Source organism: Dromiciops gliroides, chromosome 4, assembly GCF_019393635.1.
Source record: "Dromiciops gliroides isolate mDroGli1 chromosome 4, mDroGli1.pri, whole genome shotgun sequence".
NCBI classification, from domain to species: domain Eukaryota; kingdom Metazoa; phylum Chordata; class Mammalia; order Microbiotheria; family Microbiotheriidae; genus Dromiciops; species Dromiciops gliroides.
Window position 1 is genome coordinate 439279180 of NC_057864.1, and position 18528 is coordinate 439297707.

At 45.9% G+C, this 18528-nt stretch overlaps 1 protein-coding gene across 5 annotated transcripts in view; it reads right to left on the reverse strand.

Moving 5' to 3' along the window:
• Positions 1 to 2339: 2339 nt before the first annotated feature.
• Positions 2340 to 18528, reverse strand: part of KCND3 (potassium voltage-gated channel subfamily D member 3) — a 320209-nt gene continuing 304020 nt past the window's right edge. For 4 of the 5 annotated variants that reach the window (XM_043963883.1, XM_043963878.1, XM_043963879.1 and 1 more), the window contains 5 exons: positions 9220 to 9321; positions 7644 to 7733; positions 5944 to 6000; positions 4455 to 4702; positions 2340 to 3140 (listed from right to left, as the gene is read on the reverse strand). In XM_043963883.1, coding sequence (XP_043819818.1) covers positions 2939 to 3140; positions 4455 to 4702; positions 5944 to 6000; positions 7644 to 7733; positions 9220 to 9321 — 699 coding nt within the window. In that variant the 3' untranslated portion in view covers positions 2340 to 2938. The remainder of the gene's footprint in view (positions 3141 to 4454; positions 4703 to 5943; positions 6001 to 7643; positions 7734 to 9219; positions 9322 to 18528) is intronic. The other variant, XM_043963884.1, reaches the window with a different exon arrangement.

Here is an 18528-nt window from a genome sequence, read left to right on the forward strand (position 1 = left end):
ACTTGGGATTGATTGGACACCATGAGGGGATCATAGATTTGGAGCCGGAAGGTATTTCAGAGGTCATCTTGCCCAGTCCTTTCATTCCATAGCTGAGAACAAGGCCTGGAGGGGTGAAGGGGCTTGATGAGTTGACACAGGTTGTAAGTGGCAAATGCAGGTATTGTGCAGCACAAAGGATCCTGAATCTGGAGTCACAACAGCCTTTAAAGGTACCTGGGGGCATCTCAAACCTTTTAGGGCCATTTGTTGGGAGGGAGAACTCTCCTCCAAACCCACTTTAACTTCTATCAGTTCTCTAGGTGTTCTCATACAAAACAGCCTTTGCTTCTACAATGAGAAAAGATCCTTGGGTCGGATGGATCGCTGTGACCCACCAGTATGACTTAATTGTTGATTAGCCTTCATGAAAATACTATTCTGATGCCTCCTCATGAGATGGAGATTAGCCTATGATCTCAAAGGCTTTTCCAGAACAGCTTGAAGGCTTCAAGAATGGGCCTGGTATCAGACTAGGCACTGAGGACCAGCCTACCTGCTGCAGAGGTGATCGTCACTAGGAGGCTGGCCACAACAACTTGAAATTTACTGAGGCAGGGAAGGGTTATACTTTGTATTGGTTGGATGAAGGGTCAGTCTCTTTTACCTAAACCTTTTCCTCTCCGAGCAACTAGCTCAAGTACTGGACCTCTGGAATGGTTTCTGCCCTTAAAAACCAAGCAGAGTTACTACTTGCCCTCTTTAAGATCGTCTTACTCTGTATGCCAACCCAGTCCATTGCTTTTCTCCAATGAGGACGTACCTTTATGCAGTAAATTTTAAGCACTGATAATTGAGTGTGTTCAGGTTTGTGTGGCTACTCTGATGTATATATATATCCATGGTCCACAGCTGCACAGTAATATTTATTTTCCCACCGAGACAAGCTCACTGAAGGCAGGAACCATCTCCTTCCCATATTGGGGAAGGCTCCCGAGGCCAGGACCAGCGAGTGCCCAATCGGTACATGATGAGATGAGGTTGGAAAGGCTCCCTCTCCTTTGCCCTATCTGAAGCTCTTTGTTGCCTGTGATTAGGTACTAACTCGGAAACCCCTTGTAAAGGGCCTGTTGGGCCAGGGTCATGGGGAGACCTGACGAGGATGAATTTAGGTTCTTGACCAGTGAAATGTTATCTACAGAGAGCTGAGGCAGGAGAACTGCATGGATGAAAACCACTTAGCTGGACAACAGGGTTTAAGGAATTGCTGAGCAGCCCCAAGGGGTCTAGGAGATAACATGACCATCTCAATCCTTCAGAGTCCAGGCTGAATTAGTGGTCATGAGGTAGGGAGTCCAGGGGTTAGGAAGGATGAGTTTATCAAGCCCCAAACTCAGGGAAAGGTCTGATTGTAGTGGATTGGCTAATCCACTCCTTTCTGCTGAAAGTGATAGAGATGGATAGGGGGATATTGCCCCTAATCCTATTTCATAAAAGTGGTGCCCAGGTTTACAAGGAAAAGCGATCTTTATATGTGCTCAGAGGGACGGACATCAGCCCTTTACCTGTTAACACTGCTTGGTGCTGGACAGACCAGCTATGAATTATCTAGATTCCCACACCATAAAGCATTCCGGAGAACACATGGCCAGCCTTGATCAGCTATTAAGTCAGGTTCTCTGATGTGCAAACCAGTTGACTATATCCTAGGCCCTTGACCAGGTCAGGTATGGTCTAGGGGAATTTGCCCAGAGGCTCCTGGCTTTGGACTAGACAGACTGCACAGTCAGTACCAGTAGAAGAAGAGGAGAGAGCAAGGTTGTCTTCATACTCCGTGGAGTGTCTCTTCCATCTTTTCTTATTTGGTATTCATCTGGATATGAGATTCTCTGATTTTTTTCCTTTTTCAAGTTCCTAGGCTAATGAATTTGGTTGCATTCACAACTTCGGAAATACCAGTGGGGCTGATGACTTAGGAATTGTCATCTTGTCTCTTGGCTTTCCCCCTCATTTTTTTCCCCCTGCACATTTCACATTGACTAGCAGGTGGAATTTACCATGTACAGTTGTACTGCAGTGACCAAGAAGGCCGTTCAGGAACCCAGGCTGAACTGAGAGCCGTGGAAAGAGACAGCTGAACAGAGACAGAGGGAGAGGCAGTGACCAGGTAACAAAGAGACGAGGAGACAGAAAGATAGACTTGCAGAGAGCAAGAGCTGCAGTGTGGTCACATGGCTACTGTGTGGGTCACTCAGGCTTCAGTAGGCTTGGTGGCCCAGATTCGCCCACCTGAGGTGGGGGAAGGAGAGAAAACTCAGTAACAACTGACATCTTGGCCTAAAGCCTTTCGTTATAAAAGGAGGAAAAAAAAAAAACCTCATAAAATGCATTGTTTTGGTTTAGTTAAAGGTATTGGGTCCATGGAGAAAAACATTTCACAAAAATCTGTTGTTTTTCTGCTTTGTTTTCCACCTTTTTTTTTTTCAGTCATGTCCCATGAATAAATATTATCCATTAAAAGCCTTGAAAAAGGTGCTTAAATACACAGTGTTAATATTTCCTTCCTGTTTTGCATGTGATTTCTTGGCCTCTGTGCTGCGCTCTCGTTCTTGGGTTTTCCTCGCTGGGGTCTCCAGAAACAATCATTAGTTTGATCTGAGGCTCCCCCCCCACCACACCCCGCCAGGCCCTGGCCTGGCACACGGCCCCTCCCCAGGTCCCTGTCCCCTGCCTTCCTGCCCTGCCTCTGTGTGTCTCCAGAGCCCGGGGCTCTGTCCCCTGTGGCAGCGGCTGCAGTAGTGTCTCCTTCCTGCTTGCAGGCACAGTTTCAGTGTGAGGGGTACAACCAGGACAGACAGGAGCGGCAGGGGAAGGAGAAGGGAACAGCCTGGGCCAACAGGCTCCCTTCACCTCCCCATCCCTCCTGCCAGCCCTTCCACCAGCCCTTCCCTCAGTGGCTTTACAAGGCAGAGACCTTGACGATGTTGCTGCCTATTGGGGGAATGTTCGTGGTGGAACCAGGGCTAGATGGTGGTGGTCGGCTCTCCCCCTCTGGGGTCAGTGCTGGCGGGGTGGGGATGCTGATGATGGCTGTAGTGATCTGGGATCCTTTGCAGTTGGGTCTCAGTCCATCATCTGCTTTCAAATTAAGGCTGGAACGACTAGGGTAGATAGAAAAAAGGATTAAGGGGCTACCCCTTTCTCTCCACCCAGGGCTCCCTCAAACTCCCAGGTTTCTTACTCATGGTAGCTTTTATTTGACCCCATTCCTGGAGCTGAACAGAACTCAGAAGGTCCCCAAAGTAATGGTTACTGGGAAAAAAAATACATAACAGACTGACTACAAGAACATGGCCAAGTCCACTTAGCTCCTTGATGCCCCTGGACAGTTCTTCAAGACTAAATGAGAGAAGGTGCCAGGCTGAGGGGAATTTCCTACACGTGATGACACAAGACTAATGTCCTGCTTTCTTAATCTTTTCTCCCCTTGTCCAAGATGTATACAGAGCACTAAGGGGTGGGGATGGAGAGTCATGCCTTGATTCAGAATCGGTTGTTGATCAGCTCCAAATCTGCCACTAAAGTTCTATTGTGATGTCTCCTTGTGGAGTTCCTTTTTTTTTTTTTTTTTTTTTTGATGAGGCAATTGGGGTTAAGTAACTTGCCTAGGGTCCACACAGCTAGTAAGTGTTAAGTGTCTGAGGCCGGATTTGAACTCAGGTCCTCCTGAATCCAGGGCTGGTGCTCTATCCACCGCGCCACCTAGCTGCCCCTCCTTGTGGAGTTCCTGAAGGTCAGGCCAGGGCAGTACTAGCTCTTGCAGGTCCTACCGGGCTCAAAAGGCTTGTCAGTTCAAATTCCAGAGTGTGTCATCTGAAGCTTAGTTCAGAAAGGACTATGAAGGGGTTCTTTGTCACACGCTCTTACTGGCTCCCTATCAGGACAGAGGAGTGTGGTCTGCATTGGCAGGGAATACTGATCAGATCACGGAGACTCAACTGGTAGTACAGCAGATAAGAATGCTGGGCTTGGAGTCAGTAAGATCTGAGTTCAGATCCTGACTCAGACACTAGCTGTGTGGCCTGGAAGGAGTCCTGGGCCTCAGCCTCAGGTTCCTAATCTAGAAATGGGGATAATAACATCTACCTTCCAGGATTGTTGTGAAGCAAGTGCTTTGTGAACTTTAAAGTGTTATTGAAATACCAGCTATTGTTAAGTAAATAAGAGTTGACTATAATAATACTATTTTCCCTAGAGGAAAACTCTCGTTTTCTACTCTCCCGCCAATGTCTGGTTACCTTGCAGCCTCAATATAGCCTTCCTGGTTTCTCACTCCGATCCCTACAGCCACCTCCTATCATGGATGCTCTTGGGCTAGAGCCCATAAGGAGAGGGAGGGAGGACACGGGATGATCTAAGCCGGTGGCTTCTCAGCTGAGACTCCTGTGTGAGGACGTAGGATGGGACACACTCACCTGGTTGTGAGTGAGGGCTGCTCACTGCCCTGGATGTGGATGGTACTGAGCTCTTGCATGCTCCTCAGGCGGGTGGCAGGCAGGTTGGAATTGGGCAGGTGGGTGGTCTTCTTGCTTCGACGGGAGCAGCAGGTGGTGGTTAGGCCTGTGTGGCTGGACAACGATGGGCTTCTTGTGGACGGGTAGTTCTGCATCGAGCTCTCCATGCAGTTCTGCTCAAACATTTGCTCATCGATAAACTCATGGTTCTGTTGGGAAGGACAGAGAAGCGTGTGGGAAGAGGAGGTGGGAGGGAGGGGATGAATTCCCCTCACACGTAAACTGCAGGGTCTCGTCCTGGGCTTTGTAGGGGTAGGCCCCCAGGAGACTGGAGCACAGACGAACACTCAAGAAAGGGAACATCCCACAGGCTTTGAGAGAGGAAAAGAAAGAATCATCTTGCCAGCCGTGGCTATCACAGTGGGGTGGGGTATGATAGTAGGGTTGTGTTGGGTCCTCCTTCTGGAGTTGTGGTTCAGGAGGGTGTTAGGGGTATACAGTTATAACTGTATCTGAATGATTATGAGTCAGAGCTTACTCTTGGGTGTTGGAGGACATAGGAGCTTCAGTGTGGGGGCCTAGGCTGGGGGAATCAGTGGACCAGCACAGCGGCTTGGTCAGCACTAGGGAATGGTAACCTCACCAGGGCTGGAGATAGGTTGCTTGGGGCTTCACACTTCTTTGCTCCCTCTAGAACAATGGCTTCTACATAGTAGGTGTTTAATAAATGTTTGCCATTATTGTCATTGAAGGGGGAGACCCAAAGATTTCCATATTGCTCATAAACTAAAGCACTTGGAGTCTACTCCCTATGACTGCAATAGGGATATGCTTTCCTAATATAGGTGTTTTGAGAGGGGAAGGGGAAAGGTGTGGGGCTATTAGTGAGGAGAGCACGGGGACTCCTTAAAGTCAAACACTCTCATGGGGGGAGAACCTTAGAAGATGACTAGGGTCCTCCTGATTGGAGTCAGAAAGAGAAGTGGACAAACCAGGAGCCTATGGACAAGGACACCTCATGAAGGCTAAAGGATGCCCTGGGGGAGTCTGTGGCCTGGTAAGGCTGCCAGGGTGAAAGAGGAGAGGTCACATCGGAGCAACCCACACCAGGAGTCCCCGGAGAATGAAGGAGGTGGCACAGACAGATAAGGCACACGGACACTCACAGGATACCGAGACAAGTGCCGTGTTCAACCACCCCCGCCACGCCCCCAGCAAGGTAGAAGGACAAGGTTGGAGGAGAAAGGCTGCTGAGTAGATCTGCACAGAGAATTGGAAGCCTGGGCTGGTGCTGGTAGTGATAGCAGAGGGCAGGACAAGCCCCGGGGGCAGGAGGGGAGAAGTGACAGCACATGCAAGGAAACCGACCAAGTGATAGAAAGAGAACAGTCCACATACGCCACAGGAATCAGAGAGAAAAAACAGGAATTGAATTTTTAAAAGGCTCTACCTTGATGGTGGAAGTTCGTACAGATAACAGGGGATCATCCACAAGATAGGACAACCCCTACAGGACAACATGCCAACAGAAGATAAAAACACCATTGATTGTACATTCCAGCATTCCCAAGCTCAACTCTGACATTCCACCTTCAATCCTGGCATTCCACCCCTCAACTTCCACAGGCCCCAACATTCCACTTTTCAAGCCCGGCATTCTGCCCCCTCAAATCCCAACATCTTATCCTTAGTTCCAACTTCCCATCTTCTTAATCCCAACATTCCAGCCCTTCAACCCAAACAATCCCCCCTCTTCCCTCGTTCCCCTCTGAGATGTCCACATTCCATCCAGCACATGCAAGTTTGAAAGGGCAGTTAGGCCTGAGCCTGTCCTTTGAGCATTGTTCCAAGTCCTGGAGGAGAATCCCAGGGGCCTCATGAGACATGCAAATGCAGTCCTCTGGGGCAAGGGAAGAAGTCTTTGGTGAGGCCTGGAAACTTCAGGATTTGCTTCAGGCTTCCCAATTCGGAAACCTCTATGGGGTTCACATGCCGCCCCCAGAGTGCACATTTAAAGCGCATTCCCTCTGGCCCGAGAGGGTTAGATGGTCTTTCTCAGAAAGCCTCTATGACATGCTGACATTCAGTCTGGGGAAAGGAAGGTACCAGAGAGCTCTGGAATGTTTAGTGTGGATGTTTCCATCCTATTCGGCTCATTCCAGCTCATTCTGGCTAGGGCCCCCTAACCCAGGTCTTGGTATTGCCTCATTAGCCCTCCAGGGGCTTCAACCATTCCTTGGGATAGGTGAAACGGTAGTACTGATCTTCAATTGGAAATCTCCTTCTATTTCCCAGCACCCTGCATGTGGGTGGAGGGACCTAGCCAAAAAGCACCGAGTAAGGCCTCTCCTGGATGCAGGGAGAGTGGTGCAGAGTTGTTGCTGTCTAGTCCAAGTATGGCACACTGTTGGTAGTGAGGAGATAGGGAGGGGGGTGGCTCAGTAGCATCTACTTGGAGGGCGATGTGTCAGCCCATTAGAGTTGGAGATCAGTCATGCCGTGATAGCGTATAGCCTGCCCCATAACTCCCGTTGGCTGGGAATGTGGAGCTGGAATAGGAGGTAAGTTCCTGCCTTATCTGAGAGCCCAGGCCCTGACAAGTCACTTGTAATTGGGAGATAATAATAGCTTAGCTTCTCACATTTACCGAGCATTTATTTCATTGCTTTATATGCCTCATCCCTCTTGATTCTCACAGAAACTCTCTGAGTTTGGTAGGAAAAATGCCATTATCTGTATCTTTCAGATAAGAAAACTGAAGTTCAGAGAATTAAAGGCCCAAGGCCTCTCAGCCGATAAGTGGCCAAGGCTGGATTTGAACCCAGGTCCAGAGCTCTATTGTATTACACCAAGTTAATGCTCTCTTCCCCTCCTCTGTTAGGTATGTAATGGCAGAGTTGCCACCATGTGACTCAGTGCTTTGAGATAATGGCATGTAGAGTTCAGGGTAGGGAGGTGGGGAGCATGGAGTGATGGTGGGGAGGGAGAGGATGGTTAATTTCCTACCATTCCCTGGCCTCATATTGGTCTGTAGAAGGACAGGCCACACCTAGAATCTGGGGCTGGGCTTGAGACTAAGGGTATACCTTTAGGAGGAGGGAAGTTGATAGCTGGGAGGGATGGATAAGGGGGGAGGAGGGGGAGACTTACAGTAGTTTTCTCCAGGCAGTGCAGCAGGTGGTGATGCTGGCTCTCAATGAGTGATGTGGTCTTGGTCAGGTGCTCATCCTCCGGGGAACCCTGGGATAAGGGAAGAGACAAAATAAGGCAGGGAGAGAACAGTGCGGGCCCTTCTTTGGGTGACAGGAAATTGTGGACTTGAAGGGTATGTTCAGGTTTCTTTTTGTTTGTTTGTTTTGTGGGGCAATGGGGGTTAAGTGACTTGCCCAAGGTCACACAGCTAGTAAGTGTCAAGTGTCTAAGGCCACATTTGAACTCAGGTACTCTTGAATCCAGGGCTGGTGAATCCACTGTGCCACCTAGCTGCCCCCTTATGTTCAGGTTTCAATAGCACCCACCCCACTTACTGCTTTGGCTCAGGAAGCAGGGGTGAGGAGGATAACAAATAAAGTGCTAGCTACCCAGGTGTGGTGTTACACAGCTTTGGATCGGCCAAGATTTAAGCCTGTCACTCGTGCTTTTTTCCCTCCTTCGCCATACGGTATTTTTTACTTTGGGGAATTGTGCCCCATAGAACAAAGAAGGACTACTGAACGGTCCGGCCACCAATCCATGGGATTCCTTTGAGTCTCTTTCCCTTCTCGAACCTCCTTGCTCTCCTTTTTCTGTACTTCCTCAAGACTGCAATTGTGTGACCTTCCAGAGACCAAGCTGGGAAAAGCAAGCAGCAAACTGCAGTTGGGAAAGGGGGCTGGTGAGTGAGGAAGCCTTGGGGCGGAGGGAGGAGATTCTTGGCACACCTAGTGAAATCTGAATCATGCTGGAGTTTTACTGCACACCCTCTGAGCGCCATCTGTGCCTCCCACGTGATGCCCCATCTTCCTTCTCCGTGAGCCTTCGTACAGGCTGTCCCCTGTGCCTGGAGTGCACTCCCTCCTCATCTCCACCTGTTGAAATCCTGGTCGTCCAGATTCCGTTTAAGGACCACCATCTTCATGAGGCTTCTCCTGGTGCTCCTCCCCTGCCAAGGTGAACCTGTATATACTTGCTTCACACTCTGAATGCACCTCTCTATGCATGTTGTCTCCCCCTCCCCCATTAGATTGTAGGCTCTCTGAAGGCAGGAGTTGTTTCACTTTTGCCTTTGTATCCCCATCTAGCACAGTGGTTGGCAATCTGTAGGGGTTTAATAAGTATTTGGTGGCTTGATGAGAGGGGAAGAGATTTGGGGATAGTGTCTCCCTCAAGAGTCGGGTCTACTTATGCTCAATGCCCTTTGATGGGAAGCTATGAAGTGAGATCTGGAAATTAAGTCTTAAGAGACAGGTAGTCAGAGTTCTTCAAATTCATCTCAAACCGGGCAGCCCAGAAAACTTACTCTCTTTAAGGGGTGTGTGTGTGTGTGTGTATGTGTGTTGGAGGTGATGGTTATAATAAGTTGAATCTGGTAGATCTGATGCCTGAGGAAAGGTCAGAAATATCACTCCTTACCTGAGAGGGGTAGGCTATAAGAAAGACCTAGGGCTCAGGGGGTGTAAGAAAACCACAGCTTTTTTCTCTCCTCTCCCATTTCCCTATCCCTTCCCTCCAATCCCAAGATACTGACTGTCAGCTCCAAGGCTTCGTTGAGAAGACCATTCCTCTTGCTGTGCAGGTAGGCATTGGAACTACCGGTCTTGGCCACACGGATCCTGGCAAGGCGGGCTTTCTGTAATTGAGAAAGACAACAAGAGAGACACTGAGATCATTAAGGGCCAGTTTACACAGGACCAAGGCTGCTCTCATGATGCTGTAGTCATGTGTGAGGGTGAGTCCCTTCCCTTCGGAGTGGAGGTCTCGGAATGTAGTCTAGGACAGGGTATGGTCCAAACATGTTGTTGTACAGGACTGGCTACATGACAGGGTATGGGTAGCCATTTCTGCTCATGCTGCTGTTGCCAGACTTTATTGGCCAGACACTGAAGATGCCAGAGATCTGAGCTATGAAAGAGATGATGATATTGGGCAGAGGTAGGGTAGAGATAGGAACTTTGACAAAAGAGCATCCCAAGTACCAATATGTCAGCTACTGTGAATTCATTTGGACTAATAATAAGCTGAGAAGCGGACAATGGTTTCCAACACTATCTTGTCTGCTTTATAGTCTTGAGAAGTGTAATGATTTGAATGATACCACCTACTGGAGACTTGCTGTGGGAAAGCTCCGCCATGAGGAAAATGCCTCAGAGGCATTGTGGCTTTTCCTTGGCGTCAGGAAATGACCTTTACTCATGGGTGCTGTCTATCAAGGCTACCAGCCAATCAACTTGAGGAGCCTCCTATTTTCTGGGAGGAGACAGGAAGGAGGAAAGGGAGCCTGCGCGGAGAGGTCTCTCTCTTTTGGGTTCCTGACTTGATGGTGGTGGTGGTGGTGGTGGCAGAGGACTTCACAGGAAATTTGAGGAAAGATAGGAATGCCAGGCTGTTGGAATTCTGTTCTCAATCTTTTTCTTTCTATTTTTCAATAAACCCTTAAAAACCTAAACTTGTTTTATCAGTGATTTTAGTCAGTTTCCCCCAAAACTGGGGGAACATATTAGAATCCACATTTAGAATCTTAAATTACACAGAAGAAAGGTTGCTTCCTCCCCCACCCTCCCATGATCTTTCTTTATTCGTTTATTATGGCTATGGGTGGTTTGGGAATTCTCACTCTGAAGATCTGGGAGAGCAAGCAGGAGAAGGTTTAGGAGACTGAGAGGTGAGTATATACAACACTTTTTTTTTGGCTGTGCTCAATAAACTATGTGATCACAGTAGTTGATTATCAGAGTCCTGTGCATATACAGGGAGTCATCAGCAGAGGGAGGAGATCCCAGACAAATGAAGTGGGGACTCTGGAGTTGTGGACAGATCATAGAGCAAAATATTTTAGTATTTTGAGTAATATTCCATTTCCTTTTCTGAACTAAATGTAAGATCTGGTCACTGCTACCACTCAAAGTCACTGACTGGATGGTGTATAAAGCAGTCTATTTATCTTCAGGCTGAGCATCCTTTGGGGATCAGAGGGCATATTTCAACCTTTTAAGAAAGCTATCCCATGATTTTGCCAGAGACTGATGAGAGTACTGGGCTGGTGGCTCAAGTAGAACCCTACCTAGTGGGCAGCTCAGATATTGCACTTAATCACTGAAGAATTTTAATATACTTACATTCTACCTTTATGTGGGCTTAGGGAAGGAAGTTCTTGGTGTGGATACAGTGTTTGACATGGAGTGGATACAGTGTTTGACATGGAGTGGATACAATGTTTGGTCTGGAGTCAGGAAGACCTGAGTTCAAATCCCATCTTAGATACTTACTATCTGTGTGACCTTGGGCAAGTCACTTAATCTTTTTCAGCCTCAGTTTCTTCATCTGTCAAATGGGGATGATAATAATAACATCTACCTCACAGTGCTGTTATTAGGATAAACTGAAATAACATGTACAGTGCTTTGCAAATTTTAAATAGCTATATAAATAATGACGATGATGATGATTATACAAGGTCATTCACATTTGTTTGATGCCATATACATATGTACTAGAAGCCTGTGTCTCCCTTTGTTTTAGTGTGAAAGGGTTACTGGGCTTAAAGTCAGAAGAGGTCTTGTTTCCCCTCATGCCGTTCTTCTCCCATTTATTTGTCTCCCATTTATTCATATCTTTGATAGAGTGATCCTTTTGTACAAACATGGATCTGTCTTGTCCCCCTGCCTTAAAATCTTTAGTGGCTTCCTATTGTTAACTGAATAAAGTCTAAATATCTTTTTGTGGTATTCAAAGCCCTTCTCCTGTACTTTCTCACTTCTGTGCATTTGCTTTCATGCTAGTCTGCCTCAAACAGTGTGATGATGACAATAATAATATTTATCTATTTTATCTTGATTTCTTATTTAGTCATAGACCCATAGATCCAAAAAGTAATTTCTTCCTTTCTCCTTTTCATTTGTTTTTGACACGACCTTTTATATCTAGGTCATGCATCCATTTAGAGATTATCTTGTATGGGGTGAAGTGAAGCCTAATTTCTCCCAGGCTGTTGTCAAATAATGAGTCATTCCTCTATCAATAACTGGGTTCTTTTGGCTTATCAAACACTGCTACTGTTTGTTTCTGTATGTTGTATACCTAATGAGTTCTACTGATTCTCTCTCTCTCTCTCTCTCTCTCTCTCTCTCTCTCTCTCTCTCTCTCTCTCTCTCTCTCTCTGCAGGGCAATGAGGGTTAAGTGACTTGCCCAGGGTCACACAGCTAGTGGGTGTCAAGTGTTTGAGGTTGGATTTGAACTCGGGTCCTCCTGAATCCAGGGCCAGTGGTTTATTCACTAGTACCACCTAGCTGCCCCTGACTTTTCTCTTTTTAAAACCAGTACCAAGTTTTTTTAAAGGATTACTGCTTGATAGTACAGTATAAAATCTGGTACTGATAGATCCCCTTCCTTCCCACTTTTTTTCATTATAAACCTTTAGTTTCCTGACCTTTTGTTCTTCCATAGGAATCTTGTTACTAATTTTTCTAATTTTATAAAATATTCTTTGGGAGTTTGATATAGTACTGAATAAGTAAGTTAATTTAGTTAGTATTGTCATTTTTAATATTACATTAGCTCAACCTATCCACTAACAATTAATGTTTCTCTAAATATTGAGGTCTATCTTTATTTCTGCAAATAATGTTTTATAGTTAAATTCATGTAGTCTCCGGTGAAGCTTAGTAAATATACTCCTAAGTATCCGTCCAAGGTTGTCTTTTGAAAAGTACTTTGTGAACTATAAAGTATCAAGTGAATGGGAACTATTATTCTTATATGTCAGTATGACTGGTTTAGTAGTTATTCAATTCAATGCAACAAGCATTTATTAAGCATCTGTTATAGACCTGGCATGAGAGGTGGCCTAGCATGAGAACCCTGGTCAGCCTCAGAGTCAGAAAAACCTGCCCCTGATACACACTAGCTATGTGATCCTGGGTACCTTAGAAAGTTCTTAGAATTGTAGAGTTGCCTGTCTTGGTGAAGAGAGTTTCCACATTGGGATTTCACTATTATCTGGTTAAGTCTGGACCAAAAAAAAAAAAAAAGAAAAGAAAAGAAAAGAAATCTGGGCTGGGGATACAAAGACAGAAATAGGACAGTTAATAAACATTTATTAAGTACCTACTATGTGCTAGGTACTGTGCTAAGTGCCAAAGAGTCCCTGTCCTCAGGGAGCTTATTGGTCTAGAATATATCCACTGATCACCCTGTTTTAAGTGATCTTTCTTCTCTGGAATCCCCCCTCCCCAACTCTTATTTTTCTTCAGGGCAGGGGCTTCTTCATGTTGTCTTTATTGCTTGGTGCCTAGTATAGCAATGGACGATTGGAATGTTGACCTGAGTGGAACTGAAGCACCACTTAAAATGGCCCTTTTTATCTATTAGCATGCACTGCAGGTGTTTTACACATATGGCTTATCTCCCCAGCTAGATTTCAAGGTCCCTGAGGAACCACCATGCTTCTTTGTATCTCCCTCCAGTGCCTAGCATAGTGCTAGTGTGGTAAAAATTATTGGAGTTTAGTTGACTCATTTGGGAGGGGCCACACCTGGCCCACCCTGAAGTTACATATGCTACTGAGGTCAGAAGGAGAAACCTCTCCATAGGCAGTTTTTGAAGGAGACCCTCCCCTTTTGGGGGAGGAAGATTGAACGCTTGCTGAGGGGAGGCTGAGTCACTTCTGGGAGGCTTCCAGAACACTGGCTCCTCTCTCCCTCCTCGGCCTTCCTGGTGGCTCGAGAGCAAGTAGCAGATGTCCCAGGTGTGGTGAGTGAACACAAAAGCCTACATTCCTTTGAATTAGTTTAATTAGAAATGAGCTGGGGATTGTATAGACTTAGGTTAGGAGAATTTATCTGTATTTCTTTTTCCCTATTTCCTTATCTTTGATTTTTATTAATTTCACCTTTGTTGTTTCATTAATTCCCAAGTAATAAAATCTGATCCTTTTGTGGAAAAGAAGCTGTAAGGCTCCTTTCTTATTGGCCTGGGAGAAATATATAAAAAGGCAGTTCAGAGGGAACGGAGCTTTGAACCTAGAGGTCCCTCATTATTTCCGGGACCTCAATATTTTGGCGAGTCACCCAATTAACTCTCCATATATTAAATTTGGCCCTCACACTAGCCTCATAGTAGGCACTCAATTAGTGTATGTTTTTAATGAAAGAAGACTATGTGGAGGCAGCTAGGTGGTTCAGTGGATAGAGCAGCAGCCCTGGAGTCAGGAAGACCTGAGTTCAAATCTAGCCTCAGATACTTACTAGCTGTGTGACCCTGGGTAAGTCACTTAACCCTGATTGCCTCTCTTCTTTCCACCCCTTCCCCTCAAAAGTGTTGAAGCTTTGCCTTGTGGATATATCTCTGAGTTTATTCACATGCATTTGCATATGCTGGTTGTCAGGAGAAAGGGAGGGATGTGACTTCATCACACTGACTTCTCTGGTGAATGTTAAAAAGTCTATCTAGGCACTTCTCCCCAAACCTCCCAGCTGAGGATTCCTCCAGCTTCTTATTCATTGAAATGTACCTTGGCCCTAAGGATTTCTGACCTGGAGGAATGTCCACCCTTCCCACTGGGCAGGATTGGGAATGACACAAGGTACACACTGGCTGCTTTTTTTCCTTCTTAATAAGCCTCATCAGTGTAACCATGACAGCAGCACAACTAAGGAATTAAGCCAGCGAGGGAAGGAGTCTTTGGGGGAGAAGGGGGAGAGGTGATAAGGGCTGAGGGAAAGGGCCCCAAAGATTGTAAAATAGCCCCAAGTTCAGACTCTGGGACTCAGCAGGTGACTCCAGATTCACCCCACTAAATAGACTCCTTCATGGCTGTAATCAGGAGAGCAACAACACCAGACTCACAGGGCCTTCCAAGGGTCATCTTGTCCATCCCTCTGGTTCTAAGGAAGCTTGTACCTGCCTTGAATCAGAGACTTAGGTCAGGAGGGGACTGCATTATTATACATCACTTCCCTTCACTCGATCTGGCCAAACTGCCCTTCATTTTGTTCCTCACATAGGGCACTCCAACCACCTCCTGTCTCTTCCCCCATGTCCTCTCTTTTTGCCCCAATATCTTAGAATCCCTAGCTTTCTTCAAAGCTCAGCTCAAGCTCAGTATTCTCCATGAAGGTTTTCCTAATCTCCTGAGTTCTTAAGGTCCACTCCCTACAAATTACCTTGTATTTATTTTGCATGTACTTAAAAAATGCTTGTTTTGATTCAGTCATTTTGTCCTGTTCTTCACCCCCCCCCCCAACCTCGGGGCTGTCTCCATCCTTAGTCCTGTTTGACCAGTTGTTAATTGTTGAAAGTAGTCCAGGGACCCAGGAGCTTGTGTCATCCAAGAGAAGTGCAGGGCATATACCATGATTTGTCCATTAGCCCAGAGAATGTTGCCTTGGCCAGTGTTAGGAAAATAATAATGACCCGTTCCAGTAATATTTAGGAACTTATTGGGGCAGCTAGGTGGTTCAGTGGATAGAGCACTGGCCCAAAAGTTGGGAGGATCTGAGTTCAAATCTCACCTCAGACACTTAATAGCTGTATGACCTATGGCAAGTCACTTAACCCCAATTGCCTTAAATATGTGGGACCATCTCCAGTCATCCTGATGTATATCTTGCCACTGGACCCAGATGGCTCTGGAGGAGAGAGTGAGGTTGGTGACTTTGCACAGCCCTTCCTCACTTAAATCCAATTCAGTGTAAGTCATGACATCACCTCCCAATGTCATGGTCCTTTTTGAGAATGAAGGACAAATAACAAGAAACTTACTAGGGATAAGAACTACCCAGAGACTGAAGTGGGTTTAGGGTAGGCCCAGGGGGACAGGGGAGAAAACTTCAGTGGGCCTTTTGGGAAGAGTTTTCTCATTAATCGGACAGTGGAACAAAGCAAATTAGGCCAAAAGTCACAGTTCCATCAACAAGTAGGTCACAGAACTTTGCCATGGCTTGGCCTTGGCACCCTGGACCTTGGACATTTACTTCACAAATAACACGTCTTGGCAGTGTTGAGTGATCGGCCGAGAGAGTGTGGATGGTTTAGCCAAAGCTATCCTCATTCCTGGAATAATAATGTGAATCGCCAGTCATATCGCCTCCGTATGAAGAAGATGGAACATGTCAGCTAAGGGAAACTCCAAAGAACAGAGCTATAGCAAATCAGCAAATAAATTCAACCACAAGGGGAGAGACAGAGTCAAGGGTGTAAGCCAGGGGATGCCTAAGACTAGCCACACAGATTCAGGCCAGTGGTTTAGCTTTTCACGGTCTCCTTTCTTCCTTGGCCATCTAAGGGAAGAGTCTGCCAATATCCATCTAACCTGGGAATACTGATGGAAACTGGAGGTCTTCCTCCCGACCCTAGGAATCGGTTAGGCTAGGGCAATGGCCTGGAAGGACTGGGCCACGAATCCTGTGAAACAGGCGTAGAAGGTTGTGTGGCTTTTAAAGGCAGCAGGGCACACGGAAAGCTCACTGGACTTGGGTTCAGACCATAGATTGGGAGCTGGGCGGGACCTCAGAAGTCCTTTGGGCCAACCTGATTTTCATTTTATAGGTGAGGGGACTGAAAGCCAGAAAGGTCACCCAGACAGGAAGGACAGAGATGGGATTTTAACTCAGGTCCTCTGAGAGCCAGTCTTTCCATTGTACTGGGCTGCTCTGGGTTAATAATCCCACCTCTGTCCCAGTTATGGTTTATGGGACCTGGAGAAGCCACTGAATCTCTTTGGGCCTCAGTTTCCTTATACAGAAAACAAGGGGTTCAGACCAGAGGGCCTTTAAGGTCCCTTCTGGTTCTAAGTCTCTGGAACAATTCTTAGGCCATGACCTGCCCCCTTCTTGGCTCCATTCTTTCAGATGCTCCCCCTGACTAGAGAGGCCAGAGAAATGGAAGCAGAAACACAGGAGGGAGATGGGGGAGGGGGGGAAATCTATTCATTCTGTATCTGCCCAGCTGGTCAAGTTTCTAAAAGTCATTCTTAACCAGACAAGCTTCTTGCTTCAGAGAATTTGCTCCTGTCCTTCTCTCCCCTCCAACTGCATGTTTACATCCAAACAATGTTCTGCCCTCCCCATAGGAGAAGGTGGTTTTTATTGCTTTGGGGAAGCTCTGGGTGCTGAGAGCTGCATATGGAAATCCAATTGTGTCAAGCTCATTATAGCCTTATATAATTTGATCCCACCACTTAGAGCCAGACCTTTATCGTATCTGGGGTCTGTCTTCATTACTTTCTAGAGATGAAAGATTTTTCTTCTCTCCTTTGTGGCATTTCTTTTAATCTTATCTTACCCTGGGCTCTATTAAAGCAATAGATTGTCATATCAAATACACTGTATCGTTTAATCATTTCCAACACAGGATGAAGAGGTTGGCGATGTATTTATGGAACAATACCCAGAATATGGAATTCAGTGTGGCTCCTGCTGTGATTTCCCTTGGTACAGGCCCGGGGAGGGCAGGGAGCAGTTCTTATCCATCTTTGTATTGTCTCACAGTGCCTAGCACAGTGTCTTGGGGTGTTCAGTGATTCAATTCAGTGGACATTAATTCAGTGTCTCCTAAGGACAGCAACCCTTGTCCTAAGTCCTAGGGGAGATAAGGAGTTTAGAAAAGATATGCTTTCTGCTTCCATGAAGCTGATAATCTCATGGGGCATATGGTACATATGCAGATATCATTAATACAAAAGAATACATGACAAATGCATACAAGTCCAGGCCTGTGCTACTCTGATGCTTCATGGCAGCATGCAAGTTACCCTCAGATCTCGAAGGGTATGCCAGTTTTGTGTGTGGTCCTAGTGACAGATGGAGATGAGGAGATGACTTTCAGAGGTCCAGCCTGACTAATAAAAGAGAGGCTCATAATTAGAGAGGCTGGCCACTGGGTGATGAATTATTGGACCATGGCAATTCATGACGTGTGGAAAGAAACAAAATGGCCCTCAGTCTTGAGTGGCCTTCTTTCCCTTTCTGTTAGAGAGGCAGAATGACGAAAAAGGAGGCAGAAGGTACTAAGAATAATAGTAGCTAATTATAACTAGTGTTTATATGGCACTTTAAGATTTGCAAAGTACCTTACAAAATTCTTGTTTTTTTTTTCCTTGAAACAATCCTAGGAGGTAAGTACTATTGTTATCCCCATGATGAAACTGAGGCAGACAGAAGTTAAGGGACTTGGCCAGGGTCACAAAGTAAGTACGTGTCTGAGAATGGATCCGAAGAATCACATACACTTTAGATAATTTATAAAACAATAACTTAATGCTTATATGTATTCTACTTTGGAGGTTCTCATCATATCCATTTTCCCATTTTTTTTTTTTTGGTAGGGCAATGAGGGTTAAGTGACTTGCCCAGGGTCACACAGCTAGTGTCAAGTATTTGAGGTCAGATTTGAACTCAGGTTCTCCTGAATCCAAGGCCAGTGCTTTATCCACTGTGCTACCTAGCTGCCCCTTACATTGGAGGTTCTTGACCAGTGACTAATGAATAACATACTGCTAAAAAATGGAATCATATCAATAATAACCAAAGGGAATTAGCATTTATGAATCATCTACTATGTGTCAAGAACTGTGCTAAGTGCTTTAGAAATATTATCTTATTTGATCCATAATGATCCCATTTGATCAATAATGGCATTTTTGCTATAAATTAAACCAGAAGGCACAAGGAAGATGTGGCTAAATGGAAGTATGGCTCACAGGTTCTCTTTGGAAAGGTGTTAATATGGGAGATGGTTTTGTCAAGTATCCAAAGGCAACAAGAAGCAATTTCATGGGATATTTGGTCATGTGCTTATAATGAACAAAAGGAAAAAAAATGACCAGCTGATGGACCAAGA